Raw genomic sequence first — 18,987 nt, forward strand, 5'->3', positions numbered from 1 at the left:
AGGGTGGTCTATATATGCTAGCCAGCAAGCTAGAGATAACGAGTTAGTTAATAGGGAGGATGGGGCCTGTTCTAGAGTGAGGGTGTGAAAACAAGGGAGGAGAAACTGGTTCTGGTAATTGGCAATGCCATGTCACAGCTTTGTTTTAGTCCAGACTGATGGTGTCAAATTTGGCAAAACACTCCACTAATGAGCTCAGAGTTTTCTTTGAAGTCTGGTCCTGAAGTTATTTGCCGGCAATGGTCATTTATCCTTTCCCGTATGACGTCCAGGTTTGGCCGATGTACATAGCAGAGGGCATTGCTGGATCTTAATGAGGCGTATTATTCACATTATAATCCAGGAAGGAATATAACACCACAAACTATAGGAGAGCACCCACTCATCTCACTCATACCCTCCCGGGCCACACTATAGCAAGACGCTTAAGGGCTTCGCCCACCCTCCCGTAGGCAAAAAACTTCAGGACCACCCGACTTCCTCTACACCGCAATGGCACTTGCCTAATTCACAGAACCAGTTTCCCTTCCTCTCTCTTGGTTTCCACATCTCCACACCTTCTATGCAGAAAAGGGCCTCATTCCTGATCTCGAACTAATCTCGTTTCTCTAGTTGTTGCTCAGCATATATAATCGCCTGGAAATCTTCCACTACTCCCTGAGCTGACGAATGGGTATTCACACCGAGAGCTCAAGCTCCAAAAAACCGTTGTTAGTCCTATAAGTGCCAAGGATTCTTGCTGTTTTAATTGATCAGAATCTAACCGGCTCCCTCTGATATAATGCTGTCTTGCATCTGTATGGTTACTTCCCTCCTGGTTTCTGGTTAGAATCCACCAGTGGTCTGAATGGAATGTGTGCAGAGAGATTGCGAATTATGGCCGACAGCTGGTAAATTCCTTTCAGACATTTAGGAGCCAAGACGTACCCTTGCCTTGGCTTATGTAAGCCGCAGTGACACTACTCAAATTCTGAAATATAAAGCGTTTGACTTAAGGGTTTAGACTCCCGTTACTTTACTAAGATACGTTGTGTTGTTTGTGGAAGTGTAGTGTGTTGGCTAAAAATATATTAATTTAATTCATAGTTACTCCCTAAAGTTTTAAAATGTTTTTTGGGTTTCCCAGCCCCAGCCATCTAAAATTTCCTGGCCACACTCTCTAAGAAGTGACTCTCTGTCTCTGCTGGGTGTCTCCTGGGTCCCCCTGAGTCTACTTTTTCCTGCTTCTTCTCCTCTTCTCTGGTCTGGCTTTGCTCTCTGTTGCTGGTCTTTGCTGTCTTGCCTTCCCCTTTCTATCTTTCTCTTATTCTTGGTCTTTTTTGTTTGAAAACAAAAGTAAAAAAAGAAATGAAAAAAAAAAAAACAAAAAAAAAAAAGAAAAAAAAAAAAAAAAAGATGAAAAAAAAAAAAAAAAGGAACAAAGCGGAAAAAAAGAAAAAAAAAAAAAAAAAAAATAAAGAAGAGGGAATGATAAAAAGACAAAACAAAAAAAGCAAAAAAAAAAAAAAAAAAAAAAAAAACAGAAAATAAAAAATTTTTCTTGGGTTATTTGCTGGGGGTGGGATTTGTTTTTTTTTTGTTTTTGTCTTTTTTTTTTTTGTTTTTTGAATTCTTATGTTTTTTGTTGCAAATTTTTTTTTTTTTTCTGTAACATGTGACGCTGATGCTCAGCTAGAGAAACGGAGGGTGAAACCTCCACTTTAACAAGGGAAAAAACAAATAAAAAAAAAAACAAAAACAAACATTTGTGGACAAAAAACCATTTTTACTCTATATACAGAGTCCATATTGTTTAGTGTGGTGGCAAATGCCTCCAAATGATAGACGAGATGGCTTGATTTGTCATGCAGTGCTTGGGATTTATTTTCCATTTTGAGGCAAGCGGGAGCTTCATTTTGCCTTTAAAAAATGTAGTGGCTTTATTTTTTCACATTCACTAGGGGGCCAGCTAATTGTGTCATTCTTCACGTGGCCATAATTGTTTATGCAGCCTTAGTATGCCTGGAATCCTATATTCCCTTTTCTAAAACTCGGAAGCTGGTCTGGTCTGATTGAAAAAACAAAAGGCCCTACTACTCACAGAGATGGCAGTCTGGTCCTTACTTTTTATTTTTTTTAGGCCTGACGTAGAACATTAATTGTCTGCTGGAGAGAAACCAATAAGGCACATTAAGCTTTTTCTTGGCTCTAAGGCGCCCCCTGGAAATTTCCACTACCTGCATCTGACGAAGTGGGTATTCACCCACGAAAGCTCACGCTCCAAAACGTCTGTTAGTCTATAAGGTGCCACAGGATTCTATGCTGCTAATACAGCATTGTTAGTGATGATTATTAGTTATTATTAGCTGACAATGTGCTCAATGGTGTAAAGACACAAAATGAAGATCCTACCTGCTCTGAAGAATTTACAACCTAAAAGTTAGACACTGAACACAGGATGCGCTGGGAAACCCAGAAGAAGAAATCACTTTAATATTTACAACTCATTTTTGTGGACACTGTGAAATCAGCAAGTCAAAGAGAGACTTGAAGGAGAATAGAAGTCGCATGGCACAGTGGGGCAGGATAGAAGAAAGCACAGAGATAAAAGGTGGAAGAAGGAGACAACCAGGGCATCAAGACTGGAGGGGCACAAGAAGAGACTTCTTGACAAATTTCCAACATCCCCCTCAGCTTCTTAGGCCTGATCCTACACCACTAAACTCAATGAGAGTTTTGCTATTGACATTAATGAGCACAGGATCAAGCCTTTAGTGTGATGCTGTAATAGTACAGACCTTATCCCTGTTCAGAAAGGAGGCAGCAATGGAATACAGCACAGACACACAGCATGGCAAGGTGGCCCATGGAGATTTTGAACTCTAATTTCTTTCATGTACAGAATGCCATCGTAGCATCCGAACTGAAGTCTGCTGTAATTTTCTCTGGTACAAACTTATACATTATTTTACATCACAGGGGACTGAATTCATCCCTAGACTAACACCACCAAATGCAATGGATTCCAATGGACATCAGGGATTAATTTATCCCAAGGATATTTGCTAACTTATATACCAAAAGCTACATTCATTTGAAGTCCTATTTGCACTCTGCAAATCATACTGAGCCTCCATAAAGGGAAAATAAAAGACCATTAAAGTTAGTCCCCTTGGCAGCAGATGTCAATTATCCTATTATTTTTATATTACACACACACACACACACACACCATTTGCAGAGTGTTTTGGTGAAACTGACAATTTGGGAGGGATTAACTGAGAAGTAAAATGAGGACGGAAAGTAATAGTTATCTCAAGCTGGCAGTGACACTGCAATATTACACAGGAAACGCTGAGAAGGAGAGCTTATTCGGGAATCTTCCCACTTAACAACAGAGCTCATATTATGCAGTGAAAATAGTGACCTTTTGTTGTTGCTGCTGGGAACTGTCAGATGGCAATGGAAATTTTTCATTCAATACTATGCAGACAATGACTTGCCTTCATGATAGTTCTGTGTTTTTTCTACAATTGTGTGTAAAACATACATCCTGATTGACTTATTTTTTAAATAAAATGTATGTCAGAGACAGCATCCTATAATTTTATAACAGAGATGGACAAATGCAGAGACAGAATACTTGTAGCATTACTTTGGGTTTCAGTTTTTCTTCCTTTTTTAAATGAATTTTGTAATGAAATATATTATATTCACAAGAAAATACATAATCAATAAAAAAAAGTAAACAAAGGAAATACAGGGCTAAGTTAAGCACATAGACCCAATCTTCCAATTTATGGCACATGAGCACAGAAGACTGGTCACATGCTACAAATTGTATGATTGGGGCCCTACCCCTACGTTAGGCACTTATAATAAGTTGTGGAAGTTGGAACTCAACCCTGAAGTTGGATCCATGCAGATAGGTGCCCCTGTGTTTGCTCAAATGTATTACAGGCTCAAGGCACCTTATTAAGATCACTTGTATAAAAAAGTTCTATCAATCAAGAGAGCACAAAGAGTCCTATAAAGGAACAGAAAGGTGTGTTCGAGTCAAAGGCAGATACATGGCATGGTTTCCTATCTCCATGGGAGTTCAACAAGGCTGCATTCTGTCACCGTCTTTGTTCAATACTGGTATTGATTGGTTGATAGATAATCATAGAATATCAGGGTTGGAGGGAACCTCAGGAGGCCATCTAGTCCAACCCCCTGTTCAAAGCAGGACCAATTCCCAACAAAATCATCCCAGCCAGGGCTTTGTCAAGCCTGACCTTAAAAACCTCTAAGGAAGGAGATTCTACCACCTCCCTAGGTAACCCATTCCAGTGCTTCACTACCCTCTTAGTGAAAAAGTTTTTCCTAATATCCAGCCTAAACCTCCCTCACTGCAACTTGAGACCATTACTCCTTGTTCTGTCAAGGAGGCAGTCATCGGTGGCATTGAACTGAACACTATTCTGCTTCGAGACCTTGAATACACCAATAACATTGTCTTGTTGGCTTAGTGTGGTGAATTACTGCAGCTAACGGCTGATCTGGTAGGGAAAGAAGCAGTGCATGTTGATCTGGTTATTAATCTGGATAAAACTAAGACCCTGGCCATTCCCATCAAGCAGCCCCCAGATCCAGATTACAACCAGCTCAGTAAAAATCTGTTCAGGTAGCAACTGTCAAATACTTGGGCAGTGTCAGACAGCACTGGAGAATACTCAAAAGATGTAGATACTTGGATAGGTGCCAACTGGAGCACCCATGGAGAAAAATTAGCAGGTGCTTAGCACCCAGCGGGAGCCTAGCTCCCCCCCTCCACTCCCGCCCGCTAGCGGCCCGCGCTGATCATCTCCTCCCCTTCCCAACATCTCTTGCACGCTATGGCTTGCATGCTTGGGGGAGGGGGTGGAAAGAGGTGGGGAAGAGACGAGCGAGGTGAGGCCTTGGGGGAAGGGGTGGAATGGAGGCATGACCAGGGGTGGAGTGGGGACAGGAAGAGGCTGGGTGAAGTAGGGGTGGAACCTGGGGCTGAGTGGGGGTTGAGCACCCTCGGGGAAAATGAGAAGCCAGCGTCTGTGGATGCTTGTATGGCAGCAGCTGCTGTCATGTTTCATGCTGTTCAGCAGCCTCTGAGGGGACATCAAGCTTGCTATGAAGCTGTGGATCTATGGAACCATGGTTACATAAGCTCCATTGTATGGAAGTGGTGCTGAGGAAGGCTGAAGAACATCAGATTAATTTTTTGACCGTCATTATCTTTGTCAGTTGTTCCATATTAAGTGGCAGGACAAGATCAGAAATGAGGATCTTCAGAGCCAATAAAGCCAGCGGCCACTTCCATCAGCAATGGTTCAGTTTCAGCTGCTTTCTTGGTATGGACATGTTATAAGAATTGAAGACCAACGAATTCCAAAGCATGTATACTAAGGAATGTCACTACAAGGCCAGTGATCACATAGATGCCACAAACTTCAGTGGTGTAAGAAGATTGCTAGTGAGGGCCATAAGCTGAATGTGCAGCTAGACCACATTAAGCACCTTGACAGAGATCAATTCAGGTGGTGCTTGATATACAAGGGGGCCCATGTCCCTTTGGGATTTGCCACAAAGATGATGAGTATATAAAAGTTACAGCATTCAGCAGCAATCCCCAAATATTGCTGTAATATTGTAAAAGTGAGAGTTTTGGACCATTCCAGTAGAATTCTTTAGTTCTTTCTTATAAGGTTCTCCAGGACTGGCATCCATTAATATTTTGGCACAGTTAATAGTGCTATTCCCACTGATGCTACAATATACATTATAAGTTTCCATATTACCTTTTTTTTTTTTCTATTTATTTCCAGAGAGTCCAAAGAGTACTTGGGACACGATCCAAAAATATTTTACAGAATTGTGCCACACTGTATAAAACCAGGCAATGTGCCAAAGAAAATTGGAGGGGGAAGAAAAGAAGAATCCAAAGGAGAAAGCTAGCAAAAAGCTGTGAAAAAATGGTTTAAAAAACTGACTTAAAGATTATACAAATATTTACTTTTTACTTAATCAACAGAAGATTTTATGAAAAATCTACCTAAGCAGTGATTAAAGGAGCTATTATCACTGTCACATGACAAGGCAAAAGGGTCACAGAGAGTTGTTTTCCTCTAACTCTGAACAAGAAACTTAATCAGAATGAGAAAAACATTATTTCTTCAGCTATTCTGCCTCTCTCTACTTCATTGTCAAGTTGCTGGGTGGAACTTTGCTTAGCCCCTCCTACCTGGATTCCTGCTAGGAATTTAGAGGAACAGTGTACATATCTTCACAGCAATTTGAAGCTGCGCTGCAAAACGGTAGGTTGAAGAAATCCTTAGCCCCAGAAGCTGTTTAAAGACAACTACTACTGATGCTATATCTACACTTAAAAACGGAGCTGCAGCTGTGTTGCTGCAGCACTTCAGTGTAAACATTCGCTACAGCAACAGGTGGAGTTCTCTTATTGGGGTAATTAATACATCTCCCTGAGAGGCGGTAGCTAGGTTGATGGAAGAATACTTCCATTAACCTAGTGCTGTTTACACCAGTGGTTAGGTCAGCATAGCTACGTCTCTTGAGACATACCTATGCCAATGTACCTTTTCAGTATAGACCAGCCTGAAGTATTCGGGATTGGGGAGCAACAGAGATGGTCTTCAAATGCCCCTTTCTATAGGATTTGACCCATGCAGACCCATGCTGAGCACAAATCACATTTGTAAGAGATACTCACTTTCTTACTGCCTACGTTCTCCTGTGGAGACCTGCCAGAGAAGTCACATCTACAGCCAGCAGAGAAGAACAGAAATCCCTCACAAAAATCTCTGCAGACTAGTCTCAATGCAACAAAAATGTAGCTTTTCATTTGAGCAATGTATTTGCAGGCAGGGTACTTCAGGATTTGACCACATAAACATTAAATAGGCAGTACTTTGAATGTATCAAAATGAAGCAACTATATAAGTGAGCTGTAACATATTTCCTTCGGGAATTTTGTTTAAATTATTAGCAACCAACTCACTTCGTAGTTGACGCCCAAAATCTGTGTGCATTTTTGCATACCTTTTGTATATGCAATCATTACAACTGGACATGAAAGTCACATGCAAATGCCAAATTTGTGCCGACAAATGCGTTCTTGATACAAATAAGTGAATGGACCTCATGCCTTGCTTTATTAAAATTTGCTATATATATATTTTAATACTATTAAATTTTTTTAAATGCCAATATTTTATAGAGAAACAAATTGGCATAAACGTTAAGACTAGTTTTCTGAAATAGAGTATTCACCCAATACATAATCTGTAGCTTGACATTAATTAATTAAAATTCAGCAACAACAAAAATCCATATAGCTGGCTGGCTGGCATCCTTTTGAGAATCTGCTAACTCCATGACTTAGAATAACAGACATAAAATAAATCTGAGTTTCAAGGTTAAGGATAAATTAAAGTTAAACTATTAAATCCAATGATATGTTAAGACCAATGAGTGGCTCAGTTTCTGTATTTATCCCACAAATTTATCAAAAATGGTGGGCTCAATCCTGCTCCCATTGAAGTCAACCAGAATTTTGCCACGAATTTCAACAGGAGCAGGCTCCTAATTTGGAAAATCAGGAAAAAAAAATCCCAACTAGTAATACAGTCAAAGTCCAATTATTATTATTTTGTTTTAAACCATTACCAGAGCTGTGAGCATGTTGCCAACTCTTGTACTTCATTGTGAGCCTTGCAATATTTGGGATTTTTCTTAAAGTCCCAGCTCATGGAGCTATGTTGTTATATGAAAATCCCAGAGAGCATTTTTTGTAAACAGTAAGTTGCTATCCATGGTTGCAGAGAAAAGCTTGAAAATTAAAACCCTAAAGGCTCAAAAAAGGTAATTAAAGACCCTCAGATGTATTTTTTTAATCTCAATTTTGGGGGCCCATCTTGTGATTTTTGAATGCCTGGGTTTAACAGTACTGCTATTTTATGGTTAAGCAAGATATTATACTGGTTATATTTATTAACTGACCAATATAACGTCTTATGTTTACATAGTAACTTTCATCCAAAACAATCCTAAAGCTCTTTATAAACAATGGCCTATATTCACCCTCCCCCAGAAAAAAAAAAATGAAAGAGTGATCAGAAAATAGCTGCTTTCAAACCATGGAAAAGCTAAGATTCTCAATATAAGGGCAGGGAGAACACAAGCCTCAGGAGAAGTTTGGTCTCACTCATGCATTCCCATGCACCAATGCAGTTAATATCCTCTCTGTGCTGCTGTCTAGCCTCCTTTCATGGCAGCATAGCTCACCTTGGAGGCCTCTGAGCTGAGCACTAATTATGAGACAGAAACCAGAGGGAGAATTCATGCTGAAAAGAGCAGCGTTAACTTCTGCATTGATCTGCACTTGGAAATATGCTGGTTGTTGAGGGGAACATGTTCCCTGATTCCATCCCCCTCTCTGACGTCAGTCCAAAACTCACAGAGCCCCAACTGTGCAAACTCCATGTGGTCACGAGGGGTTGTAGAACATGTCTTTCAGACACCACTACCTTTCGCATAGTTTGTTTCTCTACACAACATGCAACAGTCCAGAATTTGGCCAAATATTTATAGGAATCATTTTGTTCACTACCAAAATGCAGCCACCTGTGAAGGGAACTCAGCAGTTACTTAGCTGCACCCATCAATCCTACACAACAGTTTAAGGCAGGAATGGAAGAGAGTATCTCATGGAAAACAGAGGCGGAAAGCAGTCGGAATGTAATTACCCCACTATGGAGTTTGGCCAAGAAATCATGGCCAAATAAATAATGCAGGTAAAGTACTGAAATGTGTACAAGTGTCCACTTAAGTAGAAGCAAGTCAACAGAAGCCAAGAAATCTGAAATTAAGGCTGAAATTTCATCCACTTTTTTTTTTAAACCATCGTATAAGGTAATCAAATGTAATACAAGCATTCGCCAGACAATCCTGCTTAATGGAAATCAAACTCAGATTAAAATGAATACCCACCCTTTTAGAAGCATAAATAGGATATGTGGATGGGCACTAATGTATTCCACAGTAGGGCTTCGAGTGCCTATCTGTCTTCTCAAGATGTTGTTAAATATCTGGGACACATCCTTTTTGCCCTATTAAAGAAACAAAACATAGTTGCAAGTGTGAAAACATGAAAGAATTTGATTATTCATTAGAGTCTTTATTTACAATAGGAAAAGAAACCCAAAACAGAACAAGTCAACACCAACTTGCCCTAGCTATCTTTCTTTGCTGTTGATCCCCCCACATCTTATTGCTCGAAAGATGGGAGCATCTCCAATGGCTCAACAGGATCCTTTGGTTCCCCCATCTATTTGTTCTAGACAATACCAATTCCACCATTTGCATTTTCTTTTGCCAAAAGTGAAGACAAAAACCAAATCTTTTGTTCTGTTAATTAGCAATATGTCTCACCAGTGATGCACAGCTGCTCCCTTAGCCCCCAATTTCTGAGTGTTCACAGCAGCACTCAAACCGAGCTCCCAATGGGGCAGTGCAATGCATGGTTTTGACCCACTTGGTCAGACTAGACATTTTTCCTTTTATTACTATCACAATCAAAATGATAGCTCAAACTTAGCTAACTTTTATTCTTAAAAACCCCTAATATACAGCAACATGCCTGGTGTACTGAAGGACAGGACTACCATTCCTCTTATAATCTTTATGTTAACCGTAAGTATAAGACAAATGTTATTGTCATTATCTGTGTTCTGGTTTTTTGTTGTTGTTGACTCTGCTCTATTCCCCCAAAACTGGATGAGATTGGTCCATAACTTGGCTGAAGCCCTGAGGAACCCTCCCATTTTCTCCTGCTATTACCTCCCACATATACATCTTCTGAATCTTGTACCGCATTAGTCATCATCATTCCAGTTAAAGACTTCTGAGAAGGCCCTTCTGAGCCATTTTATAATCACCCAGAGAGACTGCTGTTGCAAAAGTGGAGAGAGTCGCATTAAAGGTCTTGTAGCAGATAAATATTGGGTCATAACACTTTCCTATAGTTTGCACTGTCCATTATTTATAATCTGTATAATATTCATAGAAGCATTACAAGAAGACAAACACATTCCTTGGCTGGGAAATTAATGAAGGTCTCAAGGCAAAGGGTAGATAGTTTCACACAGAGGAGAATTTTCCTAGCTTCATCCTTGCAAATAAATCACTCTCGAGAAGGACTGAATATTCTGCCTTCCTAGTTGTTCCAGCCCAGCTGGCCTGGAGAGTAAGAGACTAAGAAAGGGAATCAAATCAGTAGGATGGCCCATCTGCTGTTATTTGAGATATTCTTGACACTTGGACATTCCTGTAATTAAGCCAACTTCTTTTTTAAAATTTTCCCTTTTCAACTGTAACACTCTCCACATAAATCCAGAATGCTGCACAATTAAATCCATAAGTCATAAGATGTGTTCCCAGGAGTTCCAAAAGTAAGTACACAATGAAAATAATCCAGAAAAGAAGAGCTGTTGAAAAGGGGAGACAATATTGGCCGGAAATGTAAATGATCTTAGCTGCATAAGCACAGGATTTGGGAAGAGATTTCTCAGACCCTTGGGACTGCCTCTCGAGTGTCTGGACTCCCAGTGACATCAGTGAACACTGAATAGACTACAGAAGAAAACAGATATGAGGCTTGTCCCAAAGACGACAGATCCTGAGCCCCACCAGCATCCAGATTCCTGTTAAATGGGGGATATTATTTTCTTGATTTAAAATAAATGTATTATGTTCAAATGTCAGACAGAAACTCATGTATGTTGGTGGTAGTGGGGGAGGTCGCCTGAAAGAAAAACCTCATCCTTTTAAATTTCCCATTGTAGGTAGGTAGGTAAGTGCCAAAACCAAAAGCCCTTACACAAAGTCCTGAAGTCAGCCTCAGAGGGACTCTGGAAGACTCATTTAGCAAAGAATTTTCATAGAGTGGGGGGGTCCTGAACAGACAAAGCAATGGCACTATCCAGTCTGCACTTCAGGAAGGACAGGCTGGTCAATCACAACTGCTTTATGGGCTCACAGCAGAGGAATAATCACTCGAGTTCCTTAGGCCTAAATCATTAAGGGCTGTACAAATATCAGCCATATAGTTCACCATACTCTCATTTTAAATTTTGGAATCACCACCACGTCTGGCCAAGACAGAGGAAGGAGTGCCAAAAACATCATATTAAGTTTTAAACACTAGGTGCACTACAATTGTGTGTTTTAAAATGGCACATCCCCTAGAGGCTAAAGGCAGGCACCCATCAAAAATGTATGCAAGAATTATGTGATTTTGTAATGCTTCCTTGATGTGGAATTTGCAACGCAAGTTCTCTTTACAATGAAAAATGCAAGACATAATAGAAGCAGAGTAGAGGAGGGGCAAAACTGGAGCCAAAGCACAGTGACTAGATATGAGCAAAGGATAATAAGCTCATTCTGTGGATAATAATTTACCAGATTCCTCCGCCATAAAACAACCCAAGCTAATGTGATATTTTAAAGCAATCACAGACAAGAAAATGAATGTAGGATCTCTGTAATGTAGCAGTTTTAGGTTATCATTTGTTCTGGACTACTGACTATGTCTCACCCCCTTTATTAGCCAACTAAGAGAGTTTTTTTTATAGTTACTGGCCCAAGTTATAAAGTTCAGATATGAATTCAAATTAGAACTTCCCAAAGTTCTGTTTGGGTTCATAATTCCTGGTCAGGGCCATCTCCACTGTTTTATAAGAGCATCAATCCTCAAAAAAAGCCAGATTTTAACATGATTTATAATGGTACAAAAGGGGATTAAACACAGAAAACGCATTTGCATGCTGACAAGTAATGAATTGCACAGACAATCAGTTATATGTGGGTAACAACTGGAAGACAGCAAAATAAGGGTCAAATGTGGCCAGGAAAGTTTAGAAGCTCAAAAAATTATGGGAACCTGAAGACACAGTGGGCATACACTGTTACCAAACTCCTTTTCAATTACATTTTACTGATGCAGTATGTGTTTCATCCCTTTGATTTGTCTAACAGTAACACTGTGGCAAAGTAGAGAGTTTTGCTGTGTGATTATATAACTTGGTCATGGATGAGGCTAATTTCACAGGTGAAGAATTTAGAGTTCTGTTCACAGTAATAATAAATACCACATAGTTGCTGGTGCACAGTTGACAACCCAGACAGAGTCCTGGCTTGGAAGACTGTACTCTGGAGAAATATGCCAAGGAATATTTCTCACTTGATATAAATGATACCGAATGCCATGCTTTTAAAGCAGTAGTTATCCCATGATTTGAGATGTCACATGATGATGGTGCCTTTTATTTATTTTTTTTTTACAGTTTTCAAACTACGGGATTATTTTTCTGATTTTAAAGAAAACATTTAGAGACTGACACATTTAGCAATTGCAAGAGAACAACATAAACAACTGAAGAAATTCTATGATCAAAAAACCTCTCAGTTCAAGAATAGAGGGAGAGGAAGGAACTTGTGTTGACAAGGGAATTTTTATATTAAAAGTAAATGAAAATAATCTATCCCTAGAACATAAATCTCCCAAGGCTATGCCATTTAATACTGCAAAATGAACATTAAGTCTCACTGAAATGCCATGAGAAGGAGCATATTTCATATTTTCCAGTGAAATACCACAAGTATTTTTTTCTTACAGCATTTCAGTGAAAGCCACCGTTACAGCTCTAAAGGACTTCAGGTTTCACACACTGGAAAATGTTCCTCCTTTTGATTCACTTTCAAAGGAGGCAGAAACTAACAGCACAACAAAGGGTTCTTTCCATTAAATGGGGGACAGTTCCCCACGGGAACGCTCACAAAAGGTGACTCCCACAGGATTGCAGAGAGTCACCACTGGGAAACAAGATAAAAGGATGATGCTCCCTGGAAGCTGGTTTTAATTAGATTCCCCATACTACACATTCAGTTAGTGCCCCTACTTCAAACTGTGGCTAACGGGAGGCATTGTGTAAGCATCCTGTAGGACTGGAAGTACAGAATTCCTGAGTTCTAGCCCTGCACCAACATGCTGAATTATTTGTGATGATTCATCCGAGCAAGTAGGAACACAGGAATTTCCATACTGGATCTGCACAGTAGCCTCTCCAGTCCAGGATCTTGTTTTTGACAGCACCTTCATAGGCAGTGCAAGAAATGCTGTAGTGAAGTTCTAGAATAACCTCCCTATGGGGAAGTTTCTTCCCAACCTGCGTCAGTCAGAGATTGGTTATGAGAGTTTATAGGCATCCTAAATTATTTTTAATAATTTCTAATGTAAATGGAGATATTCTCATTGTCCATATGAATGCTTAATCCTTTTCTGAATTATTCCCAGTTCTTTGCCTTAATGTTATACTGTGGCAATGATTTCCTGAAGCTAATTATGAGTTACGTATTCCCTTATTTTACCAATATTTAGTTTGCTGCCTTGCCATTTTATTTAATGTCCCCTTATTCTTTTACTCTGAGAAATGAAAACAGGATTGGTCCAATCTATCAAGCCATTCATTATTTTGTATACCTCTATCAACTAAGCTGTCCCAATCCCCTCATTCTCTTTTCATAAAGAAATGTTTCTATGGCTCCAGTCATTTTCATTCTGTCTCCAAATCCACTGTATCATTTCAGAGATAGTGTGACCAGAATTTAACCTGCTCAGGGTGAGGGTGCACCACTGAAGTATATAACAGCATTATAATGTTTTCAATTGTATTTTGCATCCCATTGCCTTACAACATCTGAACAGTCCATCTTTTAGTTATTCTGATACTCCATAGTTATGCCAAGAAAGAATCTAATACACAGGTACCCTCTCTGGCTTAATTAAACAGGATGCATCAGCATATTGATCACTACATAACAACAGAGGAATGCTCTATTGAAAAAAGCCCCCATCTTTCAGCACGTCTAGAAGTTTATAGTGAAAGTGAGTGTTGGGAAGAACAAACTACACACAAATCTGTTAAACTTTAGGAAACTACAACTAAGCTAAATGACAATATCAGGATAAAAAAGATGGAATTCTTCCTTTCAGAGAACTAATATTGACCTACCTCGAAATCTATCAGCTGCAAGTTGGCTATAAGTGTCACTAGCAGGCCACTGTTGTATAATTCTTGTGCCAGTTGAGCCACTGTTTCCGTTGGCGGCTCCTTGTCACTAGTACCACACAGAATTTCCTTCATTGCTTGCAGTGATTTTGACACTTCTTCTGATGCCTGGTAATCAAACAGGACATTAACAGTTAAAGAACAAACCAACCTCAGTGTAAATAAAATTGGTAACAGAAAAAAACTGTCCAAACAAAGCTTCAGACAGATTCCAGTACAAAAAAAGGTTAATGGTATTAAATGGTTTACTAGATTTTTGCATACACTGGAGCTGGAACATTCACACTGGATCCTGCAGCCCTTACTCAGGCAAAACCACACATGAATTCAGTTGTCGTTGAATTTAAATGCAACATACCATATATTCATATGTGTAATAATGCATAAAATGGGGTCAGATTCTGGGGTGAAGTTATAAGATACACCTCCCTGTGTTAGCAAGGCCCCTTTATGTTTCAGGAGGCATTCGCTCCAAATTAAGGCAGGGGATGCTTCAGCTGCCACCCTTCCTCAAGTTTCCAGCAAAGGACTCCACAAGAGGGAGGTGTTGAGGGACACACTAAGGGTATGTCTATACTACCCGCCGGATCGGCAAGTAGTGTATGATGTATCAGGGATCAATTTATCGTGTCTCATCTGGATGCAATAAATCAATCCGCTAATCGACGCCCGTACTCCACCTCAGCAGGAGGAGTAAGCGGAGTCGATGGGGGACCCCGACACTCGACTTGCCACCATGAGGATGGCCATGTAAGTCGAACTAAGGTATTTCGACTTCAGAAGTTGCGTATCTTAGTTCGAACTCCCACCACGTTAGTGTAGCCCAGGCCTGAATCAGCACACTCCCCAGCTGCCTTGGATATATACCTTTTCTGTCCAAAGCCCCCTACTTTTGGGGTTGCACTGGCCCCACTACAGTTGATCAAGTAACTCCTTACAGACAGTGTCAGCTTTGCACCACTGCAATCTACTCTTCCCATAACAGTGTTTTTGCCACTTAGACCCTAAACCTGGGGTTCCCAAACTGGGGATTGGGACCCCTCAGAGAGTCACCAGGTTACTACATGAGGTGTCGCGAGCTGTCAGCCTCCACCCCAAGCCCCGTTTTTCCTCCAGCATTTATTAAGGTGTTAAATATATAAAAATGTGTTTTTACTTTATAAGGGGAGTCGCACTCAGAGGCTTGCTATGTGAAAGGGGTCACCAGTAGAAAAGTGTGAGAACCATTGTCCTAAACCAACCAGCAAGCCTGGCCCGTTACACTGGTCTACAATTTTTGAGAAGTTGTCTGCTTCAGAGATAAAATGTGGTATTTATTATGTATTTTGATGTGCTGAATTCAAATATGACAATTAAAACAACTGATTGGCTACTGTTTCTAAGATATTTAAGTTTTTACATTTGTCTATGTAGTAGTTGTGTAGATAGCAGGCTTATAGTTCAGAAATTGTAAACTAGGTCTTTTCATGTGTTTATGGTATGCTTACATTGAAAATTTCACCTGTACTCGTTTAGGTAACACTTAAAATCAGCAAAAGGGTTTATAATAAAATTCTATGAACAAAGCAAAACACTATCTATGTACTTAGTTTAGTCTTATTCAGTGTTCACTCGCGCTTCTGGTTGACTTGTATTCATTAAATGGAGCATCTCTTGTCACTGTCCAGCAATCGCCGCAAGCATTGAGGGCTTCAATTTGCCCTGAAGCGTTTCTCATTGTGCCAATGTCCTGGTTGAATTGCTCGCCATCCGTCACTTCACTGACTCCGCAGTCGTGAAATTAGTGAAGTGCAAAAAATGTAGTCTTTTGAGTGACTTTGCAACAGGCTTTGTATCCTTGAGGAGGTTTTCAACCACAACCTGTTAGTTGTCGTGCCTTGTTGTTTCCGAGAAAATTTACTTGCCACTAACTGGAAGGTTTTCGCTGCCTCTTCCATGCCCGCAGTGCAATGGTCAAATGCATCATCTCCAAAAGTTATGAATCTGAGGACCAACAAGCCACACTTCCTTATCTTAGCTTCACTACCTTGGAAATCTCCACGGAGGTACTGGAGCTGCTGTGTTTTGTCAATAGCCTGCCAAAAGTTTCTTCATCAGATCCAGCTCTGATGTGAGGAGTAGGTAACAAAATCTCCTTGGATTCAAAGGGTGGCATGCTGAACACTTTTCCGCCTCCCAGCTCCAATGACTGTCAGGATGTAGGCGCAATCTTATCTTGATGTAGTGGATCTCTTGCACGACTAATATCCCATTCGCAGAAGAAAACAGCAGCACTTTGTGTGTCAGTCTGCAGACCAAGCAAGAGACACACCTTCAAATCGCACAACGCTGCCACTGATAGTTGTCATTAGTTTATGCACCTCAAAGTTTTTCATGTTCATAGGTTTCCTTCATAGACTGCATGCACCATCTGGAATTGCATGCAAAACATTGCATTATGCAGCAAAACAGCTTATAAGACTCGTCTTCGATGAATCAATGAACCCATATCTGATAACTCGCACTCAGCGGCGTCTGGACCGTGAACGATGTGTGAAGGGCTGCATCACACCATCGGAGTTGTTGCGGCTACAAGATCACCTTCCATGAAGAAGAATGGGACAAGATCCTTTTGACGGTCACGGAACATGGAAACCCTAACATCACTTGCCAGGAGATTCCACTGCTGTAGTTTGGAGCCCAACAGCTAGAGTAGAGCCAATCAACAATTTTAAGCATCATTTTTGTTCTCAGTGACCCAGAATTAGTAAAGTTTGACTACATTTATTTCAGAAGCATTTTGGCTGTAGAGCAGTGTTATCTTTAACTAGAAAGGTATCGATGGAGTGTACAGATATCTAGATTGCAGGTTAAGGTAAACAACCTAACCTGCTTCCACTAAAACAAAACAATTGTCACTAAGCAAAACCAAAGTCAAATATCCTTCATCCTCCACTCCTTCACGGTTTATTTTAAAACACTTTTGATGAGCACAACTTTTCAGGTGAATCAGCCATGCGTGCGAGATACAAAACCTGATGATGCTTCAGATCCACTAGAAGGTATTTGAATCCAGGGTTTTGGTTTGGCCAAGAAGACAGACAGGAGCCATTTGTAAAGTCCAAACCAGGTTAAGATTTTGAACATCTCAAATTTTGGTGGATATTCATAGAATCCAAAGCCAGAAGGGAGCACTATGATCATCTTATCTGACCTCCTGTATAACACAAGCCATAGAACTTCCCCAAAATAATTTCTAGAGCATATCTTTTAGAAGAACATCCAGTCTTCAAACATTCAGATCTAGGCTTCCGGTCTGAGCCTATCCCTAGTTTTACTCCTGAGGGCATTCTGCGCCAAAAAATTTAAATTTCTGCACGCAATATTTTAAAATTCTGCAAATTTTATTTATTTGTCAAATAAACATGAAGGCTCCAAGCATGGCATTGGGGAGCAGAGGTCACTGGTGGCACGGAGGTGGGAGATCGCTGTGCATCCTGCCCTCCCCTCCAGGTCACTGACTCAGTGGTGAGGCTGCACCCAACTCTGACACAGCGCAAGGACCGGGCCTGCCCCAGAAACACTGCAGGGCTCTGCCCCTCGATGCCAGGTGCACCAGATGTGTGCAGGCTCAGCAAGATAGGATTCAAGTGTGGAGGGACTTAGTGTTTGGGGACCCAGGTGTGGGTTGAGAGGGTTCTGTGTTGGGCAATCTGGGTGTGGGCAGCTCAGTGGGGAAATCCGTGTGTTTGGGGGGGGGAAATCTGGATGCACAGAGACTTGTTGGGGGGTTGTGGGTGCAACGGTAATGGGACTCTGCAGGGGGTCCAAGTGAAGGTAGTTGGTGCTCAGCAGGGAGGGATGTGGGGGTGACAGAGCTCAGAAGGGGGATCTGGGTGTGGGGAGCTCAGTGGAGCAGTGAGCCATGTGCAGCTGGTTGGGGCTTGGTAGGGTGGGGATTCGGGTGTGGCTGGTTCATTGGAGTGATCCAGGTGCAGAGGGAATGGGGCTCATTGGAGGGGGTTCTGGGGGTGGGGGTAGGTGAGGCTCGACAGGAGGGTCTGGATGCATGGGGAGTGCGCAGATTGGGGAGCAGCTCCCTGTACAGGGATCCCTGTTTCTGCAGCTGAGGAGCGATGGGTGCAGGAAGCATGGGGGGGGCGGAGTTTGCAGAACTTCCTACAGAGGAGTGGGTGGGTCTGACACAGCCCTGGATGCTGTGCAGGGGAAGAGTCAGCACAGGTAGGAGCCACCAGCCAAGTCTTCCCAAGTCCCACTCTCTGCGCCATAGTGATTCACCTCTCTGCTGGCTGCCCTGGGCACCCAAAACATACTGCTGGCGAGGGTCACACAACTGCTCTTATGGCTTTCCTTTGCTTCCCCATTAGAAAATCATTGTTCTGTGTGGAAGCAAAGATATCTGTGGGGGAAATAAATTCTGCACATGTGCAGTGGTACAGATTTCCCCCAGGAGTATAGTTTCTACTGAATGAAAAAAGTCTTTCAGTGTTTGAAAACAAGATAACGCTACATAAATAATCCCCACCGCATGCTCGAGAAAACCACATAATATATAGATTGTAAGCACTTCAAGGTAGAGACTGAGATGGGTCTGATCTCACACCACAATTACACTGATACAACTCTAGTAACTCCAATGGAATTAACCCAAATTTACAGGAGAGAGATAGACTGGAATCAGCTTCCCCTTCCCTGATTTCATACCCAACTGCAAAGTTTCCAGCATGCACTTCACACTATATAAAATAACAAATATTATTTACCTCCTAATTGTACCAGGTTTGCAGTAGCCCACTAATTTGGATAGGTCAACGTGTGATGAGATTAATCTACATTCCCTTCC

The 18,987-nt window shown here is 41.1% G+C and overlaps 1 protein-coding gene across 3 annotated transcripts in view; it reads right to left on the bottom strand.

Annotated features, from left to right (window-relative positions):
• The window catches only part of CAB39L (calcium binding protein 39 like), a 104,195-nt gene that overhangs the window by 30,192 nt on the left and 55,016 nt on the right, over window positions 1-18,987 (bottom strand). For all 3 annotated transcript variants that reach the window (XM_075061601.1, XM_032788813.2, XM_032788814.2), the window contains 2 exons: window positions 14,088-14,252; window positions 9,007-9,125 (listed from right to left, as the gene is read on the bottom strand). In XM_075061601.1, coding sequence (XP_074917702.1) covers window positions 9,007-9,125; window positions 14,088-14,252 — 284 coding nt within the window. The remainder of the gene's footprint in view (window positions 1-9,006; window positions 9,126-14,087; window positions 14,253-18,987) is intronic.

Source organism: Chelonoidis abingdonii, chromosome 1, assembly GCF_003597395.2.
Source record: "Chelonoidis abingdonii isolate Lonesome George chromosome 1, CheloAbing_2.0, whole genome shotgun sequence".
Taxonomy (NCBI): domain Eukaryota; kingdom Metazoa; phylum Chordata; order Testudines; family Testudinidae; genus Chelonoidis; species Chelonoidis abingdonii.